This window comes from Anopheles nili, chromosome 2, assembly GCF_943737925.1.
Source record: "Anopheles nili chromosome 2, idAnoNiliSN_F5_01, whole genome shotgun sequence".
Taxonomy (NCBI): domain Eukaryota; kingdom Metazoa; phylum Arthropoda; class Insecta; order Diptera; family Culicidae; genus Anopheles; species Anopheles nili.
In genome coordinates, this window is record NC_071291.1 from 3,341,343 (window position 1) to 3,354,130 (window position 12,788).

Consider the following 12,788-nt stretch of genomic DNA (forward strand, 5'->3'; position numbering starts at 1 on the left):
CGACGGCGAGTGGCAATAAAGGCTAGAGAAAAATGATTAAGGAAAGGTGCGACTAGCCGAAACAACTAGAAGAAACTTTCGTAACACCTGCTACAAAATTGGCATACGTTTGAGGTAACCGCTCGTATCATAGGGTTGAAACGAGGAAGGAAAGCTCTGGATGTAGACGAGCTGTCCAATCACTATGTATATGAACACATATAAAGGGCAAAACAATGACCAGTTGTGCATAATGGGACTGCTTAGGAAGCGGAATGGATACGGAGGGCACATTTCAATACGCTGAAACAAGCTAAAAGGGCCGATGCAAAACCTATCGCTATTGTAAAGATATACTTATAATCTAGCATGAAAACAGGACAAACTACGGAAGAATCCAACAAAGAAACCAAGAAACAAACAACAAATACAAAATGCAATGCATCTGTGTTCGATAACATGAAACGAAACCAATGTGTCCTCATTGTAGCGTGTGTTCTAATGTATTTATGTTTTTAATTATTTGCCCTAGGTTAGGTTGACATAGCAAGATCGCTTCGGAAGTGAAGTTAGGACATTTACGCATCGGACATAATGATTGATCTGTGATATACACAACTTAGGGCGGTTGGTATGATCGCTATTGTTCGCTCATTGAACCGTCGATGCCCACTAAAGAACAAATTAAGCTATGGATCAATAACCCTTAAAAACATAGTTGGCTAGATTTCTATCTCATTGCTAATAAGTGGATGCTGTGGAATGGTTCCCACGTAGCGTTGTCTATGGGCCAATTTTTTTTGCAGCCGCTGCCGCTTCTGTTGATACAGCAGGGACTGTTCCGAACGCAGGTGCGCATAGGCAGCCTCGTACGTACCATGCATCGGAATCGGATTTTCAAAGGACGGTTGCGCAATCGGTTGGAGCGTCTCACGAATGGTCGATCCTCCAGCAGCGGCTTCTTGGCGTTTAAGTAGAAGTGCCTGCTGCTTCCGACGGTTCATTTCACTGATGCGATGAGCCACTTTGCTTGTGTCATCAGCGTTGTCATGGCAGTGCAGGTTCTTGCGGATCACGTAGTACACACTGCGGTTGTTAATCCCTTGCGAAGGTTCGCTGCATCTTGGCGTTAGTTTGTTACTGTACACGTAAGAAGGAAAGGCGCCTTCAGAAGGTGCCGATACCCGCAGCCGATTAGTGGCAGCCTGGCGCCACTGACCCATAGTGCAGGAACACTGCCAGGGGTTCTCGATCAGCCGCACAATCTGCACCCCCGGAGTTAAACGTCGGAAGAAATCAGTAGGCAACTGCGTTAATCGGTTGCCATGGAGATACAACTCAAGCAACTGCAGCTGTTCATCGAACAGCCCGACCGGAAGTTCAGCAAGTTGATTATACGACAGATCGATGATGCGTAGACGCTTTACCCCGAAAAACGCGTCCATCGAGACAGCCCCGATGGCACAGCGGGATGCGTACAGCTCGGTGAGATTCTTCATTTCAGCGAAGCTGTCGTACTCAACGAAGGAAATATTGCCCTGCACCAGCCGGAGTGTGCGAAGGGTTCGGAGTCCGCGGAACAGGTACTGATGGAGAGCGGGCATCTGCAGGTTGCGGATCTCGAGCAGCTCCATCTGGGCCAATCCTTGGAATGGTTTGGGAGTTGCGATCTGCAATCCGACCATGTCGCTGCCGATGAACAGCGACCGTGTCATGTTAGCAATGGCGAACGAACTGTCGAAAACGTACTCGATCGGGTTCTGACGCAAGTCGAGCTTGGAAAGCTTCGGGAACGGTGGGAAAGTCAGCTCCGACACCCTTGAGATGTTGTTGGCAGATAGATCGAGTACCTGAAGCTCGAGCAGTCCGGCAAGCGAGTAGTAGCTAACCTCCAGCAATCGGTTTCCAGCGAGTGATAAAAGCCCCAAGTTGGGTGCACCATAGAACGCGAACGGTGGCAACACCTTCAGGTTGTTGTGCTGCAACGAAAGCCGTTGTAACCGCTCCAGGCCATACAGAAAGTCGGGATGCAGCGATTCCAGCTGGCAGTCGTGGATTGCCAGGGCTGTCAGGTTGGTAAAACCGTAGAACGAAACATTGCTCGTGCTGGCCAAGTCTCGCTTGTACACCTCGTACGGAACGATTTCAAGCTCAAACGTCTCGGTTAGGGAGTCGGCTCCACCGACATCACCATTCGTTGGCTCTTCGTCCTCGCGGGCGATCTGGTAGGCTTCGTTTACATTGCCATTTCCAATAGGCGACAGACCCATCTCAGCCAAAGATGGTGCCATGCGGTCGAGAACGGTTGGCGGTTCAGTGCGAATGAGCTCCAAAGCTTCCAGATGTAACCGCTCCACGGGAAGGACACCATCCAGTGAGAAACGAAGCAGTTGTGACTTCAGCGATTGCACGTGTAACTCACGCAGATGCGTGAAGCGGGCAAGGCTGGATGCATTCACTGCAGGATGGTATTAAGATTCGAATTACTTACTAACATGAGCCACCAGTACCGATGAAAGATGATAAAACATTCTACATGAGAACAGGACCTACATTGGTATTGTTCGGTTTGGGATGCGTAGACTATTTTGAGTACTGCCGTGTCTGACGGCAAATAATCTTCGACATTTTTAAACCCACTGCTCTGTCTAATCATGCAAAGCGCATGAAGAGACATACCGTCGCTGTCCAGCCCTGGTTCGGTATCTTTGTCGTTGAAAAGTTGCTTAGAAATAGAAGAAAAAAGAGTAAAATTGATCCAGCTGGGTCTGTGGAAAACTCTGTACTCGTAAACCCACTTACTGCATCTCGACGTACTGTGAAGGTGGTTTTATTATTGAAATGGAAGGACTCTGGTTGAACTTGATCGCACAGGCATTCAGCAGGACAATCCGTCAAGTCAAATGGCCGCTCATGCGCCTCTGATACGTGGAGTAACTGAGGACGATGAAGAAACGAGTGGCGATAGAACAAAAACATCGCATTTCCTGATAAAATACAGTGAGCTAGTTGCGATGCGATAAGCAGTTTCCCTTGCTGGAAAGACCGAAGTACTTGCACTCGGTCAATGTGCTACAAATTTACATACGACCGTAATGGGAAGCATAAAATAATGTTTTCACAATTACGTAGTTTAATGTGTGCGCCTGTTATTGTAGTAGTATAACTACGTTCATTTTATCTTTTTTTTTTAAATAATATATGTTTTCTTTATATATGTTCACACTTCCTTTTCAGTATGCTTTATTTCGCGGACATTTTATAATCGAATAAAGCGGAAAATTGTTAGTTTCCACAGAACTTTCTTTGTAAGAATTGCTCTAGACTGAGGCGCATTCCAATCGTTGACATCGTTGCTGATCAAATGTACTCACGGACAGTATCAAAAGTACGTTGGCGGCCAATGGCGGCCGAAAAACGCGTTGCACTAGCATAGTTTCACTTTGTGTTTGTTATCCTAGCACTGGTTCGAAGCTCACTCGTAAATGTGGCGTGTATCCTGCCAGCGCAGTCGGAGTACTAAACTCACTCGACACGCACGCGGCTTCCGCACGCATGCTTGCTTCACGGCTTGGAGGCGTGCCATGACGGAAACCGCTTATCGCGTCTCTACTCGGAAGACGAGCTTCTTTACGAGAGTGGCAAACTTAACGATTCATATGGCATAGGAATACGATAAAACCCCGCAAGCATGTACATGCTGTCGGAAAGATTTCTTACGACAATTCCGTCCGGATGCCATGCTCGCACGTTCGTTCGTTATTTTCGTATCGCGTTATGCTACGGCCTATGGAGCTAAAGAAAGATCTTTGAGAGCATCAGCTGACGAAGTGCCGCGTCGAAGCACATTTCATTCGAGATCTCATTTTGATCGCCAACAACGCCAAATGGAAGTCTACACACATGATCGTGTCAATTTGAATCATCGTTTATTGCACTAATTCAACTGCCAATGAAACGCCAATGTTTCAAATAAATGAGAAATGACATTGTGCACCGAGTTTAATGGAGTACGGATGCTTACGTGCGGTTCTTTTTTAATTTATTTATTGATTAATTACTTGCCTAACTGTATTCAACTCCTATCCTACCGTATAATTTACATGACGGCAGACTTTCGCCCGCACCAAGAGTGCTGAGAACAGGACTACCATAGTACATACACACACACTCACACACTTTATTCGCCGGAAACAGCAGAGCCTTCGTTATTTTCACTGTTCAGGAAAGCCTTCCGATGGACGTCATTAATGGTGTCGCACCACTTGAGCGCAAATCCTTCGGGATCTTCCAGGTAGTAGATTCGGGTCGGCTGTAACGACAAGGGGACACGTGTCAAAGTAACATGATTTACCATTAGACTGGATTAAATTAGCTTACCGTATTCACGTAAAAGGTTTTGAAGTTTTTGGCCTCAACCGACAGCTTAGCAGACCATGGTATTTCGCCCTTCTTCACCATGTTCACAGGATCAATGTAGATCAGCTTCGGTCCGGTCGTAAGCAAAAACATGCGTCGTCTGGCAAACAAGCCCTTCCGCTTGCTGATGAATCCATACTTCAGTATCTCCTGTCCTTCGGCGAACGGCTGCCATAAAGTGACTGGCCCGGGATCGTTCCTGGTGGCATCATCGTTCGATTTAAAAAGTGAGGAAAACCCTCCACGTGTCAAACTAAACACGCGATTCCCGCCACCACGATTGCTCTCGCCTTCGTCCAGGTCTCCAGGTTCGGATCGGCAATCTTCTGTACCGCCTTCCCTCGGCCCAACATCACCGTCATCTTCGCTCTCTTTCAGTTCGGCCAGCTTAAAATCTAGTAGTCGCGTGATCTGTCGATCGTCCAGCCCAGGCTGCATGCCTTCTGGAAAATAGACGCTGTTCAACGAGCAAGCGTCACTGTTTAATACTGACTCCGAGGTGGGTGCTTGTGGAGCTGGCATGTTTCGCAGGTGCTGAAAGTCGATGCCCTGGAAAAAAGCGTGCTCTCGTATCGAGCTGTAGCGAGGGTTATCACGCGCTCCAAGTCGCTTGTGTTGCTTGATCTGCAGCAGGCGTGCCACAAGGTCCTTGGCATGGGGATCGAAACTGTCGGCGTAGTTGACGTGACAGCGAAGAATCATCTTGAAGATGATATATTCAGAGGGAGCCCGGAACGGTGAAACCCCGCTAATCATTTGATACAGCGTGCAGCCGTATGACCACAGATCCGAGGCAGGAGAGGACGGCGTCCCGGTAAGAATTTCTGGAGACACATACTGCGCCGTACCGACGAAGCTGGGTCGCTTCGTTCGCTCGGTGGGCTGTATATCTTCCGTATCATCCGAGTCGTCGTCATCGTCGTCTTCGAAATCAGTTCCCAGTACCCGTTTGGCGTGTTTTCGTGCCGTAGACATCGTGGGTGAGGGAGGCGATTCGTTCTTTTCCTCGTCGCTCTCGTCCAACTGCAAAGGATCCTCGTGGTAATCCAGCTTAGACGAACCGAAATCAGCAATCAGCACGTGCATGTGCTCGTCGAGCAGGATGTTCTCAGGTTTGATGTCCCGATGCAGAATACCCATATTATGCATCGTTTCTAGTGCCAGCAGTATCTCTGCCGCATAAAACCGCGCGCAATCTACCGTGAAGGAGGGACGTGACAGCAAGGTAAGCAGTGTCCCGTTACAAGCGTAGGTAATGACAAAATACAGCTTCGATCGGTCCTGAAACGTGCAGTACAGTCCCAGAAAGCCAGGCTTCCCTGTTAGCCGATTCAGCACCTCACGCTCCCGTTTCACGTACTCTTGTTTTTTTTCGCGAATGATCAACCTTTTCTCGCACACTTTAACTAAATTTAGAAAAGAAGAACAAGAAAACAATGCTAAGTACGAACGACTCTCACAAGACTCTGGCGTGTATAAAATCGAAAGTCCCTGCTCTCCCGTAGGAGACAATGGCAACTTACTTGCATATTTCTTTGATGTGCGAATTTCTTTGGCCAGATAGACGAAGCTGAAGCTTCCTTCGCCTAGCATCTTGCCAAAGTAAAAATCATTTGCGTTTAGCCGATGGCTTCGTGTTTGTTGGGTGCGATTATTGTTTTCCATGACTACCTATTTTGCGAAAGAGAACAGAAAGTAGACTGTTAATAAAAGCACACTCTGTAAACTGCTTGTTTTGAAGGAGCTTTTTTCACTCAAAAAGTACAAATAGTCGCCCTATTTGGTAAATTCACAGCACGAATGACACATTTGTATTAGATCATGTTGCACTGAGTCAGTCGCAGGTAGTGTTTGTTTGTCTTCTTTGAATTTGCCTTTTGTCCTCTTTCTATTCACCGTAAATATGTGGACTAGTTTCAGCTAATGCTTCCTGACAATTTCTCATTCATGCACCACAGCTGAGGTTTCAACATGATTCACAAATGCACAAAAACAGAAAAGTGGGTTACCGTGTTCGAAGACACAGAATTCATTTCCATCGACGAAAGAGTACTGCAAGATAGGCTATTTTTCTAGTTTTCTTACTCGTTTTTGACAAAATCTCCCCCGTGAGCTCACACGGAATATTTACGTTTGACAACAAAAACTGAGTTTGTTTACTTACTCCAGAGCGATTGGAGAAGAGGTATCCTAATAGTCACTTTCCGTGCCACCATTTTGAATCGTATTTTGACAGTTGCTTGACCGAAGGAAATATACTTTTCCTAGAGAATATTTTTATTTCAGCTAAAACTATGGAATTTTTAAACGATCCATATAATTATATACAGTTTTTAATTACCACACGTAATAGCACACTTTGAAAAGGGATGTATGCTTACTAGCTCTTCGTTAGTATGACGAGTAGCAAAACAAACCAAATGTTAACAAACCGTTAATATTAATTTCTTAGGACTTATAGCTCAATCACCATTTTATAGACATTAAGTTAGAAGTGATTTATAGAACATCAATAGCCATAAAAATACAATTTTTAGCAATATGATTATTACTGGAAAAGCTTGGCTTTATTAGTAAATTAAATGTCAAAGTATAGATTGACGGTTTTCTTCCTTCTAGTGACATAACGGTCTTTGGACTTAGACTCAAATTGATTGTTTACCAAAAACCGCGCTTGCATAGTTCTGAAAACATAGTGAAGGCATTCATAAAAAATGAAGTTCAAAAATCAAAGTGCACAGTCACAGTGTATCACTCGAAGAGTACAGACACCTGACACGACAAACCCCTCAGTGCACTAACACACCTCAGCCAAAGGCAGTGACCTGACTAATCCACGTGTTATAAAAACCGTTGACAAAGACAACCGAACCAAGACAATAACGCACCAAAAGTAAGATGGGGGTCGAGGACCCCGGAGGTGGGTCGGCTTTTGGCTCGTACTACGAGCCTTTAAGCCAGAGCCCTACTAGTAAGCAAAAAAAAAGGAGGTTAAGAGGAGAGAGAATTCCACTTAGCGAATTTTTCGCAGAGGAAGAAATATTTATGGTAGTTGAAGGAACTACTCCCGAAAGGCCACTAAGGACAGCTAACCCTTTTGTAGTCCAAAAGGCTATCGAGGTCGCTATAAACGAGCAACCAAAAAAAGTTACCCTACTTAAAGACGGAAAATTGCTTGTACTAGTACGTAACAAAAAGCAAGCCGATAGACTAACCAAAATCGATTTGAAGACTACAAACAGAATGGATACCAAAGTATACAAGCACGATACGCTTAACACGTCGAAAGGTGTGATCCGGTGTGATGCCATCCCCTTCACCACTAAAGAAGATATAATAACAGGTCTAGCAGATCAAAAAGTCAAAGATGTGGATATCATGAAGAGGAAAGACAAGGATGGAAATTGGGTAAATACTCGTACAGCCATCCTTACATTCGATACCATTAATACCCCTCGAAGCGTAAATTTTGGCTACTACTACGACCTAAAATTTGAAGTGTATGTTCCGAAACCCATAAGATGTATGAACTGCCTCAGATTGGGACACACCAAAAAATTCTGCAAGAGTCATAAAAAATGTGCAAATTGCTCAAGCCCCTACCACGAAAATTGCCAAGCGGAACCAAAGTGTCTTGAATGTGGGGAAGGTCACAGTACCCTTGACTGAAACTGTCCCGTCTACCTAGATGAGGTGGAAATTAAAAAAATCCAAACCACCGAAAGAATCACCTTAAGAGAGGCTCGGGAAAAAAGAAGAGCTCAGGCCCCCATGGTCCCTAGAAGCTATATAAAGAAATCGTTCGCTGAAACCTTACAAAACAAAACATCACAAATACAACAAAACCCATTGAACAACACAGAAAAAAAACCAAAAACCCCGCAAGAGAAAATCATAAACGTAAAAAATATAAACACTGAACAACTCATTGAAAAGACCATAACAAACAAAGAAACGCCGAACCAAAAAACAAATAACCTAAACACAAAACAAATAGAAGGACCAGTTTTATCAGAATTAGAAATCCCGTCATTTAATAACGAAGAAGTGATCCCGTACGACGATCATCTGATATCGCCTACGATCGATCATGCATCACCCTGAGAAACCACACGCATACACTAACTTACCATGTATTACAGTAACAAAAAAACATACAAGCAAAATAGCAACACGCAATCGAATAGCGATAAAGTGAGCACTAACAAATTTAAAATTCTCCAAAACAATATTCAAGGCTTGAACAACAATATTGATGAGCTAAAAAGAATAACTGTGCAGACAGACGTGGATGCAATATGCCTCCAGGAAACCTGGATAAAACCTACCACCACTCCACACCCAGCATTGAAAAACTACAACAGTATTTCACAATGCAGAGAAGATGGATATGGAGGTAGTTCCATCTTCATTAAAAAAAAGTACCGATACGAACATCTTAATATCTCACTAAACAATAAACACATACAAGTCACCGGCATCAAAGTTGCCAAGCCAAGTTTAAACATTATATCGCTATACGTAAAACCCACTACTCCTACCAAAAGATTTGAAAATATGGTAAAAAAAATATTAAGACTCACAAACCATCAGAAATCCACGATCATTGCGGGGAACTTCAACGCCCACCACGAGGCATGGGGAAATCACTTTGCAGATGCACGGGGCAACACCTTGCTAAAACTGATCAACAACTCGAACATGATCATTCTAAATAACAAAGAAATAACATACATAAACGCAGACACAAACAAAAAAAATACTGCCATAGACCTAACCATAATACCCAGTAGCAAAGTGTTAGACACAATTAGAGAAGTTACAGACCTCCACATTGGAAATAGTGGGCACAAAGTCATAATGACAAGCATCAATTCGCAATCCACCGCAAACTCAAGAGTAGTAGTTAACAAAATACGCGCCGAAAAACAGCTAGCCTCGTTAAACTGCGACAAGAACATTGATGCAATTACAAAAGAAATCCAAAGCATCTACCGCAAAAATAGTCACGTCACAACCCACATCCCCAAAAGCTGGTGGACTGTGGAACTTCAACAAGCTTGGGAAAAAAAAACAAATCCAGGACCAGCTTCAACAGAAACCGCACACTTTACACCCACATGGAATTTCTAAAAGACCTAGCGAAATTCAGATACATTAAAAAAATAGAAAAAAGAAAAAGGTTTGAAGCTTGGCTAGAAACTATCGACGCAGACGCATCTACAGCTCAACTATGGAATATCATAAGAAAATGCCATGGTAAAAACTACTCTGTCCCACAGAATAACATCGTGCACAACAATAATCAAACAGCAAAACTATTCCTGAAAACAAACTTTCCTTCGCCTCAGAAACGTAATCATATAGTTAAGGATATCTTTATATCGGATAAGGAAATCCTAAATGCTGAGAAATGGCACAGCATCCTAAGTACAAAGAAAAATACAGCACCAGGCGCAGACAACATCTCCTATAAGGCACTAAGCCTCTTAGACCATGAGCACACACAGGCTATTATAAATGAAATTAATGAAATGTACAGGATGGGTAAAGTCCCTGGTAAGCTAAAAAGAATCAAAGTTGTTGCTATCCAAAAAATAGGCAAGGACCCAAAACAAGCAGAAAACTATAGACCAATCGCTCTGCTACCCACAATAACAAAAATTACTAATACGGCAATTCTACACAACATCAACTATCAGATACAAAAATTCAATTTCATTCCGGATACCAGTTTTGGCTTTCGCAAGAACCGCTCAACCCAGACCATAATAGAGCTTATTACAACCACCGCTTCCACAAACAGACGGAACTCTCTACACACTGCTATAGTTTTTATTGACATAAAAAATGCATATAACAGTGTAGGTACCAAACAACTAATAGAAATTCTGCGCCAATACATGATATCACCTGAGGATATCAGATGGATTGGCAGCTTCCTAACAAATAGATCCCTAGAGTTGAGTTCCGACAATTCTGTAATAAGAAAAAGAGTGTCTGATGGCCTTCCCCAAGGAGATGTATTATCCCCGACGCTGTTTAATCTATATACCGCAGGCTGTCATGCCATAAATAATAACAAAACAAAAATTCTCCAATACGCGGATGACTTCGCAATCATAGAGGCGGGGAAAAAAATTGAGGATATCGAACGTGAGCTCCAGAATTCAGTTGATTGGCTAGAGAGTACACTGAAGTCACTGAACCTGACCATAAACACAGATAAATCAAAAGTTATGTGCCTCCACAAAAGAAACGGCACACTAAACATTTCCATTGGCAACAAGACCATAGAGCAAGTTAGAGCACACAAATTCTTGGGCATAACGATAGATTGCAGACTAAAATTCAATAAGCATGCGGAAAATCTACAGACCAAAGCAGTAGGTAGACTAAATATCATGAAGACCTTATGCAGTGTTAGAAACCACATCAATCCTGAAAAGGCTATCCTAGCCCACAGAGCTATTGTAAGAGGCAGCCTGGAATATGGTAGCGGACTCTGTCTGAACGCAAACAAAACACGACTTAATGCTCTACACACAACTCTAAACCAGTCTGTAAGAAGGGTCACGGGATGCACGAGAAGCACTCCCATCAACACCCTGTATGCTATAGCGGCTGAAATCCCATTCCACACCAGGTGCAGATTTCTTACTGCAAAACAACTCGCAAAATCCATACCCCATTCCAAGCCCAACAAGGCCTGTCTTATGAAATTACAAAACCAAAGACAAACAGGCACCCTAACCGCTCAGGAGAAAATCTTCAGAGAACATATAGAGCTATTCCAGCCGATCGCCACAGTGGACTTCAATGAACAAGTAAATTCTAATCTGCACCCTAACATCAATACTTACATTCCGGGTATAGCCAGAAAAAAGAAAGACCTCAGCCTATCACAATTAAAACAACTAACATTACAGGCAATAGAAAGTTACTCATCAGTAACAAATATCTATACTGATGGGAGCAAGAACTCAAATGGATGTGGAATTGGCATACACATAAGAAGTAACAACAAGATAACCCACAACATAGCATACAAATTAAAAATACCAGTATCTATATGCACCACGGAACTATATGCGATAAAAGAGGCGCTAGAAATAGCAGATAAAGAAGGACTGAAGCATCCCACTGTATTCACGGACAGCAAATCAGCGTGCATAGTCTTAAAAAAAGCAACAAAGGAACTAGTAGTTGATGAACTCATTGGTGCTATCCTAAACAGCTGTGATAGAACTTATGCCCGAATCCAATGGATCCCGAGCCATGTAGGTGTAGAAGGGAATGAGTCGGCAGATGAACTCGCAAAAAAAGGTACTTTCTGTGATACTAGCATTAACAATAAAATACGTTTAGCTGATGCTATCTGTGAGTTTAAAACCATAGCGTATGCAGAGGCGGATAAATGGTATACAGACCTGTGTCTCACCAAAGGCAAAAAGTTCCAAAAACTTCAACCGCACCTAATGAAAAAAATGTGGCACACAAACTTAAACATAGATGCTAAAGACAAGAAAATATTAAACCGATTAATCTCCGGGCACGATCTCAGCAACTACTGGCTGCATAAAATGAAATTATCTGATTCCGGAACCTGTGATGCCTGCAATGTCCCGGATACTGCAAGACACAAAGTGTTCTACTGCAAAAAACTGAGATTGGAAAGGAGAATTAACACCTGTATAAATGAAAAATCCTTTGAATCCGCCTGGAAAAAGAGGGATAGCAAAAAGCTGAAATCTTTAACAAATTTTATAAGAGACAACAAAATCAAATTTTAAATCACCAACGTTAGTAACAACAGCAGCTAAAAGCAAGAACCAAAGCACAGTTCCAAAGAAAGCAACACTAAAGCATAAACGTGCTTAGGAAATAACAAAGTTAACTGACAGCAGCCTCAAATAATTTCCACTCCTGCACATTAAAACATAAGTGAAAACAAAGATCGTAAAAGAAGGACGTATGGCCTATAGCTGCCGGTCCATAGTATAACTAGGAGGGAGGAATAGCCCTCTCAACCACGGATTAATACAGGAGGGCCCAGGAAGCTGGAATCTTGTATCTTACCGTGGTAAAAACCTAGTAAAGAAGAAGAAGAAGAAGGCATTGATAAAAAATGAAGTTCAAAAATCAAAGTGGCATTTGAACATAGAAGAGAGGATGATGTTTTCATCTTTTCACATACTTATTTATGTTGGGAACTCGAAAAATCGATCACTCAAAAAGCTAACGTTTAAGCAGATAAAAACTAAGAAATAAACAAACGCCGCTAGTCTGTGCACCAGTATGGGTTAATGGTTTTTTTGTTTACATTTTCGTCCGGTGGTTCATTTAAAGCATTCCAATCATTCTTCATCTCCTTTCCAGGTGCGAGTCTG

The 12,788-nt window shown here is 43.0% G+C and overlaps 2 protein-coding genes across 2 annotated transcripts; both read right to left on the reverse strand.

The window, feature by feature from the left end:
- Nucleotides 1-621: 621 nt before the first annotated feature.
- LOC128730280 (insulin-like growth factor-binding protein complex acid labile subunit) lies at nucleotides 622-3,135 on the reverse strand. Its single transcript, XM_053823319.1, has 3 exons — nucleotides 2,778-3,135; nucleotides 2,533-2,673; nucleotides 622-2,437 (listed from the first exon to the last, which is right to left on the reverse strand). The coding sequence occupies exons 1-3, from the start codon at nucleotides 2,956-2,958 to the stop codon at nucleotides 702-704; spliced, it is 2,058 nt and encodes a 685-aa protein (XP_053679294.1). The 5' UTR covers nucleotides 2,959-3,135; the 3' UTR covers nucleotides 622-701.
- A 779-nt stretch (nucleotides 3,136-3,914) lies between these two features.
- Nucleotides 3,915-6,063, reverse strand: LOC128721434 (3-phosphoinositide-dependent protein kinase 1). The gene is made up of 3 exons (XM_053815188.1): nucleotides 5,922-6,063; nucleotides 4,360-5,804; nucleotides 3,915-4,291 (listed from the first exon to the last, which is right to left on the reverse strand). The coding sequence occupies exons 1-3, from the start codon at nucleotides 6,061-6,063 to the stop codon at nucleotides 4,160-4,162; spliced, it is 1,719 nt and encodes a 572-aa protein (XP_053671163.1). The 3' UTR covers nucleotides 3,915-4,159.
- Nucleotides 6,064-12,788: the final 6,725 nt, after the last annotated feature.